Below are 21,323 nucleotides of genomic sequence, written 5' to 3' on the forward strand. Positions count from 1 at the left end.
TAAGGGTGTAATGCCCGTTTTCACCATCAATCCCTAATTTTTAGGTAACCCCTATGAAAACAAAATACCTGTTATTTGTTACCATAAGGATCACTTAAAAATTAGGGATTGATGGTGAAAACGGGCATAAGTCCCCTAAGGTATAGTTGGACAACACTGAAGTGTCCCGGATATGACATTGACAGATGGCGCTACTACCAATACTGGGTCATTAGTTCCAATTTTTGCCACTTGGCGTTCCAGAATCGTTGCACTATTAAAGTACGAAAGTTGCTAAAGCCCGGTCCGTGAGCACGTATAATTTTGTCCAATGACCCCTAGCTACCCATCCTTATCTCGCGCGTAATTATATTGCTGTCGCGACTGTGCGACTGGCACCCGCAGTGAGTGTGCGAGCGCGATAGCAACATAATTACACGCGAGCGATAAGGATGGGAAGCTTGGGGTCATTGGTCAAAATTATACGTGCTCACGGACCAGAATATAGTATGATCGTGTTGTGGAAAAAATAAAAATACAATAGACTTTCAAAATGAAATATATTTTACGGAACCCGTAGCGTTTCTTAGCTGTTTTTATAAAATTTATACAAATTGATTAATAATTTTGCTAATTGATTTTTTTTACAATATTTTTCGAAATGTTCTTAGTATAAATATTTTTCGATAAACATCTTTTATTAATTACCTAATTTTAACCTAGTGTCTCGGGACTTTATTGGCACCATTTTTCTATAAAATACGTGTTATTTAACAGACTTGCAAGTGTTGTATTAGGATGTTTGTTAAAATGTTTCGAAAGAGGAAAATAATATCAAAAAAAGTGTTAATAGAAACGCTAATATCACTTAAACAGATGAGATTCAAACAGAGAAGACATTCAGTTGAACTAAACAATGTTATAAGTATAAACCGCAACTTATATGTACATAAATCAGAAATCAGTGAGTAGTTATAAAATATCTTAGACTATATCCACTGGTACCCTCGATCGATGCTCAATAGAAACTGCTAAAAATAAATAAAACGTTCGTAGTAACAAATAATAAATAGGTCGGAAGTATATAAAAATAAATCTCTATAAATACTTAAAACTAATTAATTAAAACTCGCACTATACAACTGAATCCTGGTTAAAGCGAAAAATAGCTCACGACCGCTTGCATTGGCTTGAAATAAGAATTTCTTTAATAAGCTGAATAAAACTATAAGTTATTACTAAAATTATCAAACGTGAATACTTCTTTCTGAATAATTACTTCGGTTTCTTTGCGAGATTTAAGTAGTATCTTTTGACCTTTAAATGTATGCTGCCATTTCTTACTATTTGTACTGTACACAAACAAATTATTATTCTCAATCTCTCATTTTGAATACACAACTGATGAATAATATTTTGATTTAACTTACATAATTTTATTTTCTTAAAAATAAGTAGTTTGAATTAAGTAGAACTACCTATCTATTAGTTTTAATACTGCGAAAATGTGATGTTATGACAAAAATCTGTTGAATTTAATGCAAGACGGTCGTGTTTCATAAAACAATGTAAAATGAATTAAAAAGTCCAAATTAAACTATAATATTACTCTAACATAGGCGTATGTATGATATAAACTAAACAGTCGGAAAATGAATAAATGTATAAGCCACTTGTGTGATTATAAGAATAACATTATTTTAAGCTTATTTAGATATTTATACATAATACTCGATAATACAAACGAAATGTTGTCAGATAATTTCAATAAAAAAGCGTTTTAAATACTGTGATTGGAATGCGTTACCATTAAATTAAATATTTCAATCTCAGTCGGAGATAGCGAGACAGTTTGAACGAAAGGCGACCGGCGACCTCTGCCTCTGAGTGGGGACTAACCTAGGAGGTGATCTAATATAAACAATCAATGTACTTTACACTCAGATAGCTATCAAGCATTAACACTTAATAACATTAACACTATAGATGTCCTTAATACACATTATCTAAATTATGATAACATTACAATTAGTTGCAAACATAATAATATGTCGCGTTATAGACTAGAATACGTTGAGGATAGCAAGCAAACGTCAATTGGAGGAACTTGACTTTTGTATGCTTTTGATGGCAAAGCGGTGGAGTTCGGCCTTAGTTTGTACGTTGTCTGTGGTGGCGGGCCAAGATGGCGGCCCGTCAAAAGTTGGCGCGAAGTGGTGGGCGGCTGGTGGCGTTAGCGTTTCCCGACGTAGTCGATCATTTGATCTATCTGTTCCTCCTCGTCGTAGAGGTACAAAGACTCCATGCAGCCCTTGAAGTAGGGCGTTGTGAAGCATTTTTCCCTGTAAAGGTTAAATTTTGAAATTAGATTATTGTCTATGGATCAGTCAAAAGTTGACTACGCGTCATACGCAACGGTCCTACTGTGGCAGTAGAGTTCGAAACAAATAGAGCAAAGTAACGTGCTGTCTTTATAATACAATTATCTTGTTATTGTTTACTTTGTAACTATGTGAACAGATAAATAATCATGTAAAATCTCATAATTTACTTAAGAAGTCATATTACGCAGCACGTGTTCAAATATTTATTGTTGCTAGTTTATCATTTACTGTTTTATAACAATTGAATTAGACACAGCAGGGACAGTTAGGTGAAATTCCCTGTTAGGTATAATTAATAAATCAGGCTTATTCATATAGGAAAGCAGATTAGAATTGTGCTCTGTGTCTAATTCTATACTGGATTTCAAAATACTGTAGGTATGATAAAATAAATCATGCTATTATTTTTATGTTACTTAAATTCAATAAGAACGCTGTTAGTAACTAAAAGTAAATTATTATCGTGCATCTTAAAAATAAAGAAATACTTAGGTCCGTACTCTGAAACGACTCTCAAAACTGAATCCAAACTCAAGTTTGAAAAAATGACTGTGATTTGACATTTAAATAAATTAGAATAATGAGCTTGAGTCTAGGTACAGTTGAGTGTTAATTCATACTTGAGTCGCGTTTCATAATACAGACCTGTGTGATAAGAAATTGAAGATTTGCAAAGATAAAAAAGTAAAGGAGAAAGATGAAGAAATATGCCCCAGTTGTATTGTAACGGTAATACTGAACGTACTTATGATATTCCATTATGTTGATTTTACTGTAAATATTGTCTTATAGATAGGGTAAAGAATGCAATGACAATATAAATCATGATGTCTCATTCTAAGGAATCTACTGGCATTTAAGTAAATGAAAATACAAGAAAACATCGTTTAGGTATTTGAGCAAATTCACGTTCTAAGAGCTGCATGTGTTAATAAAAGCCAAAATTGTATTTCTACGTCGCATGCTGAAAGTAGAAAGAAGAAAAAATCGACCTTCTACAAAATAAATAAAAAGAAAAAGCTCCAAATACTAAATCTTGATGGAAACAATTTTTTTTTATCTAGTTTGTTGACGGTGCAATGCTAAAGTGTTAGTCAAAAATTGCTGGCCAAGTGCTGCGTGCTGTCATTCACCCCAAAAGAAGAAAAAGAAGTCCAGATTGTCTTTGAATAACAGAGCAAAGACAAGTTTTAGTAAGGAAGCTTTAGATATCCCATAGAGAAGGATGCATAGCTTGCATTAGATACAGTAGGTGCTTAAAAATCCTCTTTGGTACCTAAATCCCTGGATCGGCCCCGTGTAACTGTTTTATATAGGTCTTGAAGAGCTCGAGCTGGTCGTTCTCTTGGAGCACCTCGACGCATCCCTTGAAGTAATCTGTCGTGAAACAGTCTTGCCTGCCCCAACAAGCAATCGTGTCATTATTTTGGTAAAAGGTATGTAAAGTATCCTAATATTGTTGTTTTGTAATAAATAAAATAAATAGGCAAAACTTATTGCCTGTCAATCTTTTGTTATTAATTTATAATTAATACTGGCTGGTTGATTCATTTGAAACAAAAAAAAAACAACAACATTAATTATCTGTGACACAAAGCGCGCCAAAGTTTGACGTTACAACTTTTTAAAACACACCTGCACAGAGTATAAAGCTGCGGTTCCCTAAAGAGGTTGTAGCAGTCGTCGCAGATCCTGTCCAGGCGGGCAAAGATGGCCGCGTCGTAGACTCCTTTGCATTGGAGGTTGAAGAAGGAGCGGCGGGCTACGTGGTGGGGCGTAGCCGCCTGTGGCGCGGCCGCCGCTCCCAGAGCCAGCGTCACCAGAGCCGCGCACACCACTTGCACTGAGCTTAGATGCATCTGGAAACAAGGAGAATTCTGGCTCAAATATTGCATAAGCTACCAAAAACAGTCCAAGGACAGTGCCGGATTCGCTCATAAGCAAATTATGCAACTGCTAAGGACAATCACGTCTTACGGGCACCAAAAAAGTGCTGGCACAGTCATAAAAATATTATCCGCGAATTGAAGACCCGAAAAAGTCTGTTATTTTTTTCTAAAGATCGATACAGCTGCAGGGCACACACTGGATTGTGGTTGCACAGTGGTGTGAGCACTTGTAGATTGCTTAGGGCATCAAACAAGTAGTCTTAAACCAGCACTGTCCATGGGTCTTGGGGTCTGATGGCGTGATGCTTTACCAGAATACAGTTTTATTCTCGTCAGAAAGTCAAGAAAAATAAGGATATAAAACTTGAATAAATCATTCACTAGATATTCATTTGGTAAATGCGATGTTTATGCAGCAGGATATCCTTGTAAGGATTTTTGTTGCGGCCTCTCCGATACTCAAAAGCGGCTTAAAAAAAGATCGATGAATATCATTAAAAAAAGAAGATCATAGTAAAATAAAACGTAATGGCTTGTACCAACTGAATGTCAGGAGGCATGAGGAAATCATCATGCATTGCAAAGCGTGAGATAATTGACTTCTCGGACAATTCACATAGGTACATAAAGGTTGCAGGAACACTTGAAATGTAGGCCACTATCAAGTATCAACCGTTCCTACCATTCAGTACTCAATAAATGAAAACCGGTCCATAAGTTTGATGCAATTGCAATATACAATAATCTAGTTATTTTACGGCGTTCGCATATAAAAGCCCGACGACTGGTTTGTTGAAACCGTTTAACTTTGTCAATTTCCAACTTTACTACGAGTAAATGAAATATCATTATATTTAACGATCCCCGTTTACGTTTCACTTAGCAAGTTATGTTCGAGAATTGTCCACCGCACAGTGGGTCGGAACATTTAGCTGTCATTCAAAAAATATCTTGTTAAAATATTAAAATGTAAACCGGCAATTATTAAGTATTTCAACCAATTGAAACCATAAAAAACATACAGGAAAACTTATCGTAGAGCGGTAGAGTTGGTTAACAAGTATTTAGGTGTCATTTAGGTCGGTGGGTTATTACCTTTTACCTACATAAGTAAATGTAATCTAACTTAAATTCAACTTTTCAAGGCTACAAGTGGTTTTATTGCTTGTAGGTACATAGGTTTACGAATTAAAGCTTTGGAGACATGGTTCAATTTGTTTTGGGGTGTAGAAAAATAACGCATCATAACGAGTTTGTTTAAAACAAGCGTTTTGTGTTGATTGCATCAAAATCTTGTGGCACTCATTAGTGCCGTCGGATTAATGGGATGAACTAAGCATTAAGTTAAAATTTTATTAATCATGCCAGGTTTCGAGGCCAGCTGTCAGTGTGCGGGCAATATCAATGCACCGCCGATCGGTGCCATTTAGTCTGATGCACTCGACCATCCACACCAGACCCCCCAATCGTGGTACCAACTATCCAGAACTGGAGAAAGGGAGGTCTAACAAACTGGTCATGGGTCTATAAGCCTTCTCAGTTTTTGTAGACTTAATAAAATCGGTATGTTTATGAATGTGCGGCTCGACGCAAATGGTTTGTCGAAATGTTACTGATAATTCGATGTCGGGTTGTTTGTATGTGGCTTGTCGGCTTCATTATCAGTGTGCTATCGGGAAGTGGATCACGGTGTTGTTTACGACGTACTTAGTCGATGTAGCCCGCGAGAAACTTTTGTGATCTCCTCAAAGAGATTCGATAGTCGGACTGAAAAGCGACTAAAAGTAACTGATTCCATGTGACTTTAGATTGAATCCTGGAAATTCTGGAACTTTGTCTCTCTGGGGTCTAAAAATGTTCAGGTGCAAATAACATGGCTATTATTCGGCTAAAATTACATTTATGTTTTAATTGACGTGGAAGCTATATTTCATCATACATCATGCAAATCGGAACTGAATCTCCAACTAACATCATTGAAAGAAAGAAAAAAAAACATTGAACCTGATCCATCGAGGTCTGGGAAACGAGACCGAGTTGTTTCAAGCTGGGTGGCTGCCGCTCAGTCTAGTGCGCCAGCGCATACTAACTACTTAAGTATGTGCCTTGCGCGCGAGTGCACAAACTGCAAGACACGCACGTAGTGCGTTCACTCGTTAAACGTTAACATCTGCTTTGACGCTTTGAGCATGATTTTGTCCTTAAAATCCAGAAAATTATTGTGGTTATTGCCAGATTTAGTCACATCGATTGACTGTTTGGACAACAGTAACTTATCGTCAGGTCATTTATTATCTAGGTACTGGCAACTTGGCCTGGCAAGGAAGATCCTAAATCAGAGGCAATTAATGGAGTATTGTCCTGCGGCCATGTTCTCGTTTAGATAACTGCTTTTGGACAAAGATTACAGAAATATAAATTGACAGCAGTTAAAATTTGCCGATGTAATAGCTTCGCGATTCGTGATGCTCTATTTTTTAACACGCTTGTAAACAACATGCATAAAAGTACCTACTAGCGTACTTATAACCTTAGTATGCGTGAAGTCTTATGTTTAATTGATGAAGCCAACCTCACTGGAACGCGCTTTCTTGGAAACGTCGAATGTTTCCAGCATTGCGAAAGGGCTCCCCTTTCCCCGTAATAACTTCATTAAAAGACAACTGATGAGTCTGGGACTCGTTCAAAGAGTGGTTTTTCATCAGGAAGCTTGTGATTGTTTATCCCTTTCATTTATCTACCGCTGCGTTTAAGAGCAGTTAAGTTATTAAGACCAGATTACATTTTAATACGCGTAATTGCGGGCTAACCTAAAAGTGGAGGTGGTCGAGTCATAGGCACACTATATTTACACTTTACGGCCCTCCACTTAAGTTAATCGTCGTCCACTCACTTTACACTCATGGAGGGATTAGGGCAGGCGCAGACTGGCGGTGAAACGGAGTAACACTGCGTCTCGCACGCTTGATTGCAAGGGAGGGAGGTTTCTTCTAGGTTGGCTAGCTCTACCATCAAAAGTTTCTGCACCCTTCGGTTGAAGTAAACAGGGTTCAACCCACTAAATGTAAAGTGTTCTGACATTTTCTTTATTAATAGGACTTGGGACTTGAAAAGATGCTTGTCAAGTCCTGTTTGAAAATAAAGTTGTGGTGAGTTTTAAATTGCAGTGAGAGTGAGAGTCAAAGCCTGATAACCGCAAAAAATATCTTGGTCAGCCGCCTTTTGCCTCTCGTATCGGGCGCCATTTTTCAATCAGCCAGTGTGGAGCCGCCCTTAATCCGGTCAAGCAACGTCGTTTTGTCGTTAAGCACCTGGCGGCTTCCCGCGGCCGCTGCGCTCGCGCTGCGTAATCGTTGCGACATCGTTCGATTGGGATAAGGATACGAGATGTAGAGATACAGTATGAGCTATGAAGCCTGATTGCAAGTTTCTACAAGCTTTGAGTCTTCCAGTGACTTGGCCCACTTCTAGCTTGGTCCACGGGCCAAGTCGCTAGTGTGAATTTTTATTTTAAATAGTTTTCCTTCCAGTGACTGGGCCCACCTTCAATGTTTTATTAATAAATTAAACACCAAATCAACAGAAATCTACTCTAGAATCTTAGAGGTGGGCCAGAGTCACTGGAAGAAAAACTATTTAAAAATTCAAACCAGCGACTTGGCCCGTGGACCAAGCTAAAAGTGGAACAAGTTTCTGGAAGACTCCAAGCTTTGTGCTCGCCGCCGATACTGGTTCCAGTAATAACACTTTCTTGTGGGTGGATGTAGTTGTTAAGTGATGCGTAGGGATTATTCTAGGCTCTAAGAATAATCTCAATTATCATTCCATAATAGCTGGGATTACTTTAAGCGTGGCGCAGTTTATTACATCACCTTATGATCTTGTAGGTAGCTTAGGGTTTCTTATTTATTTATTTAGCTTCTTAAAATACTAACTTACTTCTAAATAAAACACTATTAGTTAACCGAATGTTTAAATAGTAAGTATCTTTCTTTCACAGCAACGTTTTTGATGAAGCAGTAGTTTTCATCTTTCGCTTTTTTTTTATTGCTCTATTAAAAATTAGTATTATTTTTAACTTATTAAAATTTAAATTTAGTTAAATAAATATTGCTCTTAAATGTAATCCGAATAAAATGATTATCCGGGGTTTATTACCTTATGTGGCAATTTTATATCCTGTACACGACTGAAATCATATTAAAAAGCAAAAGCGTTGATTTAATCTCTGTCTACACTAAATTTATGGTGATTTCCTGTTGCAAAATGGTCGGTAACTGTAAACGTATTTGTATTCGTCGTGAGAAACAGACGTTAATTTACATGTTAGAATTGTACAAGCCCTTTTCAGTAAAAGGTACGGTAAACTGACAGAAGGTTGGGTCAAACGTACTAATTTAATGGTGAATTAGCTACCAAGATACTTTTGTAGAGCAACTTTGGTGAGTGACTTACCTAAAAGTAGCTCACTGTCTCACTTTTATAATAAAGAGAGTAAGATCATACTGTCTGTTTACTACTAATTTGTCCCCGAATTTATCTTAAACTAGCTGACCCGGCGAACTTTGTTCCGCCTTAATGGCAATAAATAAGCAGACTTTTTTTTTTAATTTCGAACGGGATAAAAAGATCCTATGTCCTTCTCCTGGCTCTAAACTACCTCCCTGACAATTTTCAGCTAAATCGATTCAGCCGTTCTTGAGTTATAAGTGGTGTAACTAACACGACTTTCTTTTATATATTATAGATAAATTACAAAATGAAGTATGTGCCTAAAGAAAACTGAGTAAGTTGAACCTCTGTTTGATCCTTTCAAAGGCTTATTAGAAGTCCAAGTTTTTTCATTGTTTTTGGATTTTAGGATAAGGTAAGGTGGCACTTTATTTCCACTGCCTTATTAAGGGTTACATTTTTCGCATAAGTACTGAGATTTGCAAAATTGCCAGTTTTTATTTTCGCGACTATAGTATAAAGTAGATAAAAGCTAGCCCACTCCCTGATTAAGTGTAAAATTTTTCGCATCGGATATTTGCAAAATTGACAGTTTGTATTTGCGCGAACTATAGTACAAAGTAGATACATACTAGAAGTGGATGCCACAAGGCGCACAATAGGCCCGCGTTCCGGTGGCGGCTATCGCTCGATCGGCGCGCGCGCAGCCTTCGCGTCGACCTCCGCGCACTCCAATCTCACGCTTCCTAGTTTCTCTCGGATGTTTGGATGATCGTCATTATGTTATGAGATCAACGCCTCCGTCGTTTTACACTTGACCTGGGAGGTCATAGATTCGGTTTCCAAGTGGGGCACAAAAAGTGGTGGCATATTTAATAATAGTAGAGTTGTTCTCGAGCCCTCAATATCCGACAAAATAAGGGTAACTTTTTAGTCTTTAAATACATCGAGCCAACATTCGACAAAATAAGTAACAAGTTTTGAAATTCAATCATAGACTTAAGAGTGTTTTCTTGCCAACGACCATCAGTGAGTAACAGAGTCCTTGGCATTATCTGCGCAGGATATCAAACTTGTCGGAAACGACAAAAAGTATATCAATATCCGGATAGGTTACTTATCCATTATTCAAATGATTTTTAACCTTCAAGAAAATGCAAAACCTGTGGAAAGTTTTGTTGGTCGAGCTTTTCCTCGGGCAAACACGTCGGCGCAACCTTTGGAATGGCGGCGAGTCAACACTCTTTAACGACAAGTGGTTGCTAATAAAAGTGAACGCGCCACGAGCAATTGGCTTATTATAATAATATGCCAATGACACAGCATGGAGCACAGCGTGTGGGTAATCAGCCAGTTCACTTTTTCTGGCTCTATGTGCTCGCTTTACAACTATTTTACTCGTAAGTATCAAATTGTCCGCTTGGAAGCATAAGTTCGATAAAGCCAGTTTACTTTTCTGACTCTACATGGTCGATTTACAACTAATCTAAGTATCCAATCATAAGCTTGAAGCGAGCTTAACTTCGATATAGGTGGCTTGAAGTCTCTGTGGAAACGGATATAACGAAAATTCGTAAGTTATTGCAAAAACTTGGGTACATTTCCGATAAAAGTTACCTATGGGAAATCACATAAATGCTAATGGGAAAACTTTAATAACTTTATATACAGGCTTAAGATCATATTAAATTGTAATACTGTTTACATTTCACATCCTGTGGTTCAGGATTTAAGTTAGAAAGCGACTAGCGGATATTAAACCAAAGTCTTGGTGCTTCTCTCTTCACTACAGGCTGAGCGCTGCGCGAGCGCAGATACATATCTAGCTGGTCACGCTTGACGTCAGTAGCGACATCATTTTTGTATGTATGTTGTGCACAAGGATTTCTGCGTCAGAACTAGATCAAATTACTTTCAAACGGTTGGAAAAAGTTGATAGATGAACGGTTAATCCGTGCCTTTTAATCGAACCGCTAGAGAAAATTCCCTATTTTGTTTTCTAATTGCGGGCTAACCTAAAAGTGGAGGTGGTCGAGTCATAGGCACACTATATTTACACTTTACGGCCCTCCACTTAAGTTAATCGTCGTCCACTCACTTTACACTCATGGAGGGATTAGGGCAGGCGCAGACTGGCGGTGAAACGGAGTAACACTGCGTCTCGCACGCTTGATTGCAAGGGAGGGAGGTTTCTTCTAGGTTGGCTAGCTCTACCATCAAAAGTTTCTGCACCCTTCGGTTGAAGTAAACAGGGTTCAACCCACTAAATGTAAAGTGTTCTGACATTTTCTTTATTAATAGGACTTGGGACTTGAAAAGATGCTTGTCAAGTCCTGTTTGAAAATAAAGTTGTGGTGAGTTTTAAATTGCAGTGAGAGTGAGAGTCAAAGCCTGATAACCGCAAAAAATATCTTGGTCAGCCGCCTTTTGCCTCTCGTATCGGGCGCCATTTTTCAATCAGCCAGTGTGGAGCCGCCCTTAATCCGGTCAAGCAACGTCGTTTTGTCGTTAAGCACCTGGCGGCTTCCCGCGGCCGCTGCGCTCGCGCTGCGTAATCGTTGCGACATCGTTCGATTGGGATAAGGATACGAGATGTAGAGATACAGTATGAGCTATGAAGCCTGATTGCAAGTTTCTACAAGCTTTGAGTCTTCCAGTGACTTGGCCCACTTCTAGCTTGGTCCACGGGCCAAGTCGCTAGTGTGAATTTTTATTTTAAATAGTTTTCCTTCCAGTGACTGGGCCCACCTTCAATGTTTTATTAATAAATTAAACACCAAATCAACAGAAATCTACTCTAGAATCTTAGAGGTGGGCCAGAGTCACTGGAAGAAAAACTATTTAAAAATTCAAACCAGCGACTTGGCCCGTGGACCAAGCTAAAAGTGGGACAAGTTTCTGGAAGACTCCAAGCTTTGTGCTCGCCGCCGATACTGGTTCCAGTAATAACACTTTCTTGTGGGTGGATGTAGTTGTTAAGTGATGCGTAGGGATTATTCTAGGCTCTAAGAATAATCTCAATTATCATTCCATAATAGCTGGGATTACTTTAAGCGTGGCGCAGTTTATTACATCACCTTATGATCTTGTAGGTAGCTTAGGGTTTCTTATTTATTTATTTAGCTTCTTAAAATACTAACTTACTTCTAAATAAAACACTATTAGTTAACCGAATGTTTAAATAGTAAGTATCTTTCTTTCACAGCAACGTTTTTGATGAAGCAGTAGTTTTCATCTTTCGCTTTTTTTTTATTGCTCTATTAAAAATTAGTATTATTTTTAACTTATTAAAATTTAAATTTAGTTAAATAAATATTGCTCTTAAATGTAATCCGAATAAAATGATTATCCGGGGTTTATTACCTTATGTGGCAATTTTATATCCTGTACACGACTGAAATCATATTAAAAAGCAAAAGCGTTGATTTAATCTCTGTCTACACTAAATTTATGGTGATTTCCTGTTGCAAAATGGTCGGTAACTGTAAACGTATTTGTATTCGTCGTGAGAAACAGACGTTAATTTACATGTTAGAATTGTACAAGCCCTTTTCAGTAAAAGGTACGGTAAACTGACAGAAGGTTGGGTCAAACGTACTAATTTAATGGTGAATTAGCTACCAAGATACTTTTGTAGAGCAACTTTGGTGAGTGACTTACCTAAAAGTAGCTCACTGTCTCACTTTTATAATAAAGAGAGTAAGATCATACTGTCTGTTTACTACTAATTTGTCCCCGAATTTATCTTAAACTAGCTGACCCGGCGAACTTTGTTCCGCCTTAATGGCAATAAATAAGCAGACTTTTTTTTTTAATTTCGAACGGGATAAAAAGATCCTATGTCCTTCTCCTGGCTCTAAACTACCTCCCTGACAATTTTCAGCTAAATCGATTCAGCCGTTCTTGAGTTATAAGTGGTGTAACTAACACGACTTTCTTTTATATATTATAGATAAATTACAAAATGAAGTATGTGCCTAAAGAAAACTGAGTAAGTTGAACCTCTGTTTGATCCCTTCAAAGGCTTATTAGAAGTCCAAGTTTTTTCATTGTTTTTGGATTTTAGGATAAGGTAAGGTGGCACTTTATTTCCACTGCCTTATTAAGGGTTACATTTTTCGCATAAGTACTGAGATTTGCAAAATTGCCAGTTTTTATTTTCGCGACTATAGTATAAAGTAGATAAAAGCTAGCCCACTCCCTGATTAAGTGTAAAATTTTTCGCATCTGATATTTGCAAAATTGACAGTTTGTATTTGCGCGAACTATAGTACAAAGTAGATACATACTAGAAGTGGATGCCACAAGGCGCACAATAGGCCCGCGTTCCGGTGGCGGCTATCGCTCGATCGGCGCGCGCGCAGCCTTCGCGTCGACCTCCGCGCACTCCAATCTCACGCTTCCTAGTTTCTCTCGGATGTTTGGATGATCGTCATTATGTTATGAGATCAACGCCTCCGTCGTTTTACACTTGACCTGGGAGGTCATAGATTCGGTTTCCAAGTGGGGCACAAAAAGTGGTGGCATATTTAATAATAGTAGAGTTGTTCTCGAGCCCTCAATATCCGACAAAATAAGGGTAACTTTTTAGTCTTTAAATACATCGAGCCAACATTCGACAAAATAAGTAACAAGTTTTGAAATTCAATCATAGACTTAAGAGTGTTTTCTTGCCAACGACCATCAGTGAGTAACAGAGTCCTTGGCATTATCTGCGCAGGATATCAAACTTGTCGGAAACGACAAAAAGTATATCAATATCCGGATAGGTTACTTATCCATTATTCAAATGATTTTTAACCTTCAAGAAAATGCAAAACCTGTGGAAAGTTTTGTTGGTCGAGCTTTTCCTCGGGCAAACACGTCGGCGCAACCTTTGGAATGGCGGCGAGTCAACACTCTTTAACGACAAGTGGTTGCTAATAAAAGTGAACGCGCCACGAGCAATTGGCTTATTATAATAATATGCCAATGACACAGCATGGAGCACAGCGTGTGGGTAATCAGCCAGTTCACTTTTTCTGGCTCTATGTGCTCGCTTTACAACTATTTTACTCGTAAGTATCAAATTGTCCGCTTGGAAGCATAAGTTCGATAAAGCCAGTTTACTTTTCTGACTCTACATGGTCGATTTACAACTAATCTAAGTATCCAATCATAAGCTTGAAGCGAGCTTAACTTCGATATAGGTGGCTTGAAGTCTCTGTGGAAACGGATATAACGAAAATTCGTAAGTTATTGCAAAAACTTGGGTACATTTCCGATAAAAGTTACCTATGGGAAATCACATAAATGCTAATGGGAAAACTTTAATAACTTTATATACAGGCTTAAGATCATATTAAATTGTAATACTGTTTACATTTCACATCCTGTGGTTCAGGATTTAAGTTAGAAAGCGACTAGCGGATATTAAACCAAAGTCTTGGTGCTTCTCTCTTCACTACAGGCTGAGCGCTGCGCGAGCGCAGATACATATCTAGCTGGTCACGCTTGACGTCAGTAGCGACATCATTTTTGTATGTATGTTGTGCACAAGGATTTCTGCGTCAGAACTAGATCAAATTACTTTCAAACGGTTGGAAAAAGTTGATAGATGAACGGTTAATCCGTGCCTTTTAATCGAACCGCTAGAGAAAATTCCCTATTTTGTTTTCCATATTAAGTACCTATATTATAATGTAACCTTCAAAAGATATCAAGCTTGTGTTAGATCAAAAGATTAGAAGAGATTTAAATGAACCATACAGACAAAAGTTTAACTCGGTTTTTAAGCAGTCACGTACCTATCAAAAGTGTGTCTACTTACATTCTACAAGGTGCAAGTTTCTATGTACTTACATAGTCACATGTATAGAATGATTGTCGCCCAGTAATCTGGCAAGTATCCTTTTATAAATACAGCACTTAGATACATGTGGTTTGATTTTCATCAATTAAGTTACTTTAACAACCCTTCTTATTCTTTTACGCGATTAAGAAGGAGAATTAATGATGTAAATTGTCTGACAAATTGCAGTATCACCACTAGCCAATCGTAACCAGACACTAGTGAGAGTGACCATTGATTCGCGACCATTGCCAAGCTATTTGGCATCTACGACCTACACAATTGAAGTGTACAGACAACACCATCGGAATGTCGAGCAAATCGTCATACCACGTCACAGATCTTACTAATATGCGACTATTGCTTCAATTAGCGGCTAGGTCGCTGCCACGCCACCACCAATGAGGGGCAATTATACGTGCGCGAACGCAACTAGGTCAACCTAGAACTACGTCGCTGAAAATGACAATTTCAATTGTAGAGACGATTCAGCTGTGCCTATAAAAAGACTTGGATGAGTTAGAAAGAAAGATTTATTACAATGGACATCACACAAATACAGGCAATTACATAGACATGACAGTGGCACATAATAATGGAAGAAAAAATAAAAACGAGTAAACTGAGCACTCATGCCACTCATTCACAAACAAGATGCCCACTGCAACGTGACTCCACTCAGCATTATGCCGTGGCCCACGGTGACGAAGGCCACGGCGCTAGTTACAGGAGCTGGACAAAAAGTAACTTTTCATTCAGAAAAATCAAAAGCTTGTGTGTGGCCAACGTAAGGTCAACTTCAAACGTAGTTAAATCAAGACAAACCGCTTCCGGACTAGAAACTTGTTAAAATCGACGTCATCATTCCCATCACCTTGTCGCATCGTAGATAGAGGTCATAGGCCTTCCAAAATCGTCTGGCTGTCTATACTTAGCGCGATTAAAGTCGCTTCCAGTATTTTATTTGTGCCTTTGATGTCTAATCGCCGACTCGACGACCGATGCCAATTGATCGCACGCGTCTATTTTTGCTACTTTATTTTCGTGTTGATTAACATGTGTAGAGAGAGACGAGTAAATCAGTCAGAGAAGTCCGATTTGAAGATGAAATGGCTTTCTTTTGTTTGAAGCCTTTTTACGCTCTAGTTTATTGCAGAGCTTCATGTAAACGCCGTGACCTTCATCAAGTCTCCACAAATGTCACTCTGATGTGATTATCTTCGCTTTTAAGATTCTTAGAGTTCATTGGGTGTGATCTTCACCATCCTAAAATCCAATATTTTTTAAACGCACTAGCCTTAAAGCGTTGTTAATATTAAAGCAAGCATACTAAATACTTCGCAGAACAACTGATATGTCGGTAGCTGGATATAACCGGGCTGCAGTCGCGTTGGTAACCAGCGCCTCGCAGTCTGCCTGCTCACGCACACAGAGGCAACCTGCGCGCGCGCCTACGCGGCACGCACACGCGTGTCAACCGGCTAGGGTTGACGACACCTCAGTTATGGCGATGATTATGCATTTTGTGGTAATAAAGTTGCATTTATACGGGAATGGAAATGTTATGCTAAATAACATTATGTGATAACCTGCAGATGCCGTGTGGATTTTGATTTATCACTGAAATTATCGGTGTGTGAACGCGCTAATGCACAATCAGGTCTTCTAACATGGGAATTGAGTTTAGGTATACTGTTTATTTTCTTACTAACCTTCCGCCTGCGGCTTCGCCCGCGTGTAATTTTGTCTGTCACAGAAAACTTTATCACGCGCGTCCCTGTTTCAAAAACCGGGATAAAAACTATGTCCTTTTCCCGTGACTCAAACTATCTCTATGCCAAATTTCATCAAAATCGGTTCAGTGATTTAGGCGTGAGAGCAAGACAGACGCCTGTCTGACAGAGTTACTTTCGCATTTATAATATTAGTATAGATTTAAAATTGCCACAGCACTTGGTGCGACGGAAAAGGTTTTGTAGAGTCAAATGCAGGTGACAATTATCCCACATTACAATTTAAATTGTTACTTCATTATCATTCTTGTAAAATAATTTTATCTCGGTAGCCCTAATAACTGTGCAGGTGCAACTACGAGGCAGGTATCATGGTAATAAGCAAAAACGTAAGAGCTAAAAATGAGGGCGCGGTCCTTGCGCCCAGTACTAGCTGTCAATTTGTGCACTGACTCAATCCAGTACGTATTTATCGAGATTAACTTAGAATACTAAACTTTAGACAAGTTTTCATGTAAAATATTATAGTTTTCAGTATTTGAAGATGGTTTTAAAAGCTTTGCCAATAGCGGGTACACTTACAGTAGGTAAGTACATGTTGTTATTGTAAAACTAACATTAGTGCAGGTGTAACAATTATCAAAACGAGGGTAATGTGATGTTATTTTTAGGAGGTTCATCCTATTAAAATATCAATAACTAATTGTTTAAGTAATTTACATTGCAGACTGCTTGGCGCTGCTAAAAGTAGAGTTCTTTTGTGTGTACCTACAACAGTAGAGAATGAAGTTTAGTTTCTGAAACTTTTTTGGACGCGAAATGGAATAGCATCTGTGGCATCTGGCATTTGTCATTTGTTCGGTTCTTCGTTTTAATTTTAATACTTTTTATGGACACTATCTTTCTGTTGGGCACGATTTTAGTTCTGCACACGACTTCGGTGGATTTGTGTCTTCGCAAGTCTTTCATAAAAAATAAGACACTATTTTTTTATGCAAAGACATGCAACCATGTTCAGCCTTGGATTGTAGATAGAAAACGAACGCATGTCATACGACCACCAATGCATTTAGTTATACGATTTGCATTGTCCAAGATTCGTGCTTGGAATAGACCAATGCAGCCAACTTGTCTTGAATCGATTCGGCATATCATTTGGCCCGTGAGTAACTACGCAAGAATGCTTTAAATATACAAGTGCGGGTATAATTTAGATTCTTTGATAGTCATTTTCCGTTGAGGATAATGATCCATCGAGCTATCGGAATATCTGGGACAAAATAGATGACTATCAATAAATTAAGATGAATATGGCAATACGTTTATTATAAATTACAAAGATTTTGCTGTGATGTGAGATTATTTATTTAATTTGAGTCAAGGTAAATTGGCAAAATTAAAACAATTTCGCGTCTTTTGTTTTTTTGCGCATGCATAATACCTTCATCATTAGAACACTCGTATTTTTAATCTACAAAAAGCGCTCTACATTTTTTTTTCAATCACGGAGTTCTCAACAATTATCGCAATTACCAGCCAGTGCATTCCGATCCAGTTTATTTGTGTACCAACCTGGCGGACTGGACCAGACTCTATGGCCATAAGAAATTGAAGAAACCGTCATGTTGCCAGCACTGCAGGAAAGCGCGGAACAGTCTAGAGTCTTACGTAAACGTCAGTTGACGGCGAAGTTTTAAATCGTGTACAGGATAGTGTTAATTTGCATCGAAAGCCTTAAATGGACTGCGTAATTACTAATGACTACAAATATTTGCTAATAATCATCCATCGATAATAATGTTATGACTGCGAAAGTGAGGCTGTTACGTTTTAACACCTAAACTGTTGATTGGATTTTGAAATAGTTTTTGTGTATTTGTAGTTAAGATTTTTGGAGAATTATAGTTAATAAATTGTTGGAAAAATAAATGTTGTAGGGGCAGATGTAGGATATGAAATGTCACCCCTCAGGGGTTGATAAACAGGCACCTCCACAAAATCCGTTGTCTAGTTATTAGTAGAGAACTCTACACGCTTCAGTCTTTTTTTTGCTAAGACACTAGTGTTAAGTTGGACCAATTCAAGTTATTTCACTTTATTGTCTAAGTTTTTAATTTTATAATTACTTCAGAATAATAAAAGATCTTTCTCTCAACCTACTTCTGAAGTAACGAAATAACATCACCAAGATTGACTTTTCGAATGTCTCATAAAATCTACCTACAAGTACAACGTTCCTTAAAAACGTTAATGAGTTTATTCTGTACATTAAACATTAAATGCAATAACTTTTATTATTTCAGCGTAATTAATTGATATTAACGAGCGCTTCATAAAAAGTTAGCCCACCCGAATGGAGGCGGAGCAAGAAAAAATTAAGACCACTTGCACTGCGAACATCAAGTCGAGATACAGTTAAAAAAATAAGTAAATAAATTCAGCTTTGTCGGCACTCTCGTATCTGTCCACTTGGACATAAAGAGCTCTATGTATTTGGTGTAGAGTTTACAGTTGTTTGCGAACGCGTGCACAGGTGCAAATGTATATTTGCCATGCGACCAGGTGGACTGGTCAGCTAGAGGCGATGAACCATGGAGTCGGACCTTGGACCACTAGAGATAAATTTTATGCGTTTTAATAATAGAGTGTTCTGACTGAAATTGAGAGTACCGGTTGTATGATTAGACCGAAAGGGAACTTGCAGCTTTCTTGGGAAGAACCGTGTAACACATGATGGTAGTAATCAAGGTTGTAATGGCGACTTTGTAACCATAAAGAAGCCTCTGAGATGTAGAGGCTAGAGGCGCTCAGTTGTTTGGGAGCACCGCTTAGTTTGTCTCTACATTGAAAATAATAGGTAAAAACAGTTTTTTATTCTTGTGATTTTTTTTTAAATTGTGGGTAGGTAAATGCTTATGACTTGGGAATTATAACTTCATCAAATTGTGTAAAAAAATAATACTTTGTTTAGTCACAGGTTTAGTTTAGTTTTGCCAATACAATGCAATATCAGAAATTGTATAAGAAGTTGCTTTCCATCTCCACTCTTGCGTTAAATCGCATAATATTATTATCGAAATGCAATTAACGAGTTCTAATTGCGTCTCAATATATCCCTATTTGTATACGAGTATAACAATATACACATATATACAATCTTACACACAACCCGGAACAGAGAAGGAAGCGGATATGTTATTACAAAAGCAACATGAGACAAGTTAATTAATATTGTCCACACTTCTCAGAAAATGAAAAGGCGTTGACAGCCGGCCATTTTATTTTTCCATCACACTTCATGTTTGATATTAATAGTGAGGTAATAATAGTGTAGCTAAATTACTAACTAGGTACATTATTTTGTTGCAAATAATATAAACCTAGTTGGGTGATGACGAATATTAATAACCGATTTTAAAGTGTACATTTGTTTCATAGATACACTATTGAAAATAATAGATAAACTTTTTTTAAAAGCTAGATTAAGGACATAATGAATAAGGACAATTAGCTTGCTTCTTTAAAGCTGTTAATGTGTGAAGTTTTAGTGGAAATTATTTATTTTAATGTACCTACGTCACTTATTGTTTTATACGGTCAAGAGATAGGTAACTCTACATTTATACGTTTTAGTAATTTAGCTACGTAATTTTAGTGCTACTTGCACAAATACTGTAAATTTCCTGTTTCGGTTGATGTAATTAACGTAATTTTATTGTTCTTTGTTGAACATTATTTACCTACTGGAAAACCACTAAATTACTTTAGTCACTTTAAACACGTAGGTATAAGTTACATACTGACGTAGAAAATCGACAGTTCAAACTCATTCAAGCATATTTACCAGCATGTTAAATGTTTAACTTGTAAATAGATTGTGAATTATTATTGTTGCATGTTTGGTTAAATTTTTAGAATTTGGTTCGTTCTTCTTTTTCCACCATTACTTGGCCAGACGAGTTTTTTAACTGTAGATTATACTCGTATAGTAAATGAAATGATTCACCACCATCATATTGTGTCGGTAGGCAAAAATAGCCGACCGGTTTCAAAAATTGTCAGACTCGGTCTCTACATTAGTTTTTTAAAGATATCTAGAAATTTTGCTTGACAAACACTGTTTCATTGATGAAAATCGTAATGCTTGTAAGAAGCTAGATCTCTATTTGCAATAGGATTGATGAAGAAGAAAGATGATTTCATTAAATATATTAAATTATGATTTATAATTTGTAGATGTATTGCAAAACACGGTCACTTCAAAAACTAAGACAAGTGATTGCTGAAATCGTGAGAAACCTTTGTGACCTGCGCTTGGGCATCTTTCTGGTGAAAAACACGTTCACCTTTGAAGCACGCACGACAATATGACCCCAATGACCTCTCGCACATTTCGGTGCAAAAAGCAGTGCGTTACCAAGTGCCCCCTGAACGGTTGACATTACGTAAACTAGCCAGAACCAGTTCAGTTCAATGACACATCGGTTTATGACAATAAATTAAAATAGAAGTTTATTCTTAGATTTTCGCACGATAGTTGCGTAACATCCACTTAATCACCTTAATAGGACTGTTTTAGTGCCAATTTACAACATTTTACATGATATTTTCTGTCACACTTGTGTATCATGGGTTTAACGAACATGTTATGTTACCTAGTTCTTAATGATCGTGCTAAAAATAATAATGAGATTAGGAGAGTCAAATCCATTGATCTAAAACAACCAGCAGTAGTATCCAGATAGTAATATGGATATAATTTTACACATAAGTCATTCCCACGGCTAATAACTATTATGATATAAATAATGTGTAAAAAACTAAGACAAGTGGTTGCTGAAATCGTGAAAACCCTGCGCTTGGGCAACTTTCTGGTGAAAAACGCACCTTTGAAGCACGCATGCAGGACTAAAGTCCTTGATTTGGCTAAAATAAGAGTGACATTGCAACACTTAAAAAACTTTCGTCGCCAATTTAACTTTGAACTTTGTCCTTTACTGTCTTTGCCTATGTCGCTAATTAAAAATAGAATTGCACGTTCCGTTTCACGCGGTAG

The 21,323-nt window shown here is 37.5% G+C and overlaps 1 protein-coding gene across 5 annotated transcripts in view; it reads right to left on the reverse strand.

Annotated features, from left to right (window-relative positions):
- Nucleotides 1-522: 522 nt before the first annotated feature.
- LOC135080106 (CHH-like protein) overlaps nucleotides 523-21,323 on the reverse strand; it is an 81,977-nt gene continuing 61,176 nt past the window's right edge. For 4 of the 5 annotated variants that reach the window (XM_063974787.1, XM_063974788.1, XM_063974786.1 and 1 more), the window contains exons 2-4: nucleotides 3,999-4,222; nucleotides 3,640-3,760; nucleotides 2,232-2,321 (exon numbers count right to left, since the gene is read on the reverse strand). In XM_063974787.1, coding sequence (XP_063830857.1) covers nucleotides 3,640-3,760; nucleotides 3,999-4,222 — 345 coding nt within the window. In that variant the 3' untranslated portion in view covers nucleotides 2,232-2,321. Of the gene's footprint in view, nucleotides 2,322-3,639; nucleotides 3,761-3,998; nucleotides 4,223-21,323 lie in introns of all 5 variants that reach the window. The other variant, XM_063974790.1, reaches the window with a different exon arrangement.

This window comes from Ostrinia nubilalis, chromosome 17 (assembly GCF_963855985.1).
Source record: "Ostrinia nubilalis chromosome 17, ilOstNubi1.1, whole genome shotgun sequence".
NCBI classification, from domain to species: domain Eukaryota; kingdom Metazoa; phylum Arthropoda; class Insecta; order Lepidoptera; family Crambidae; genus Ostrinia; species Ostrinia nubilalis.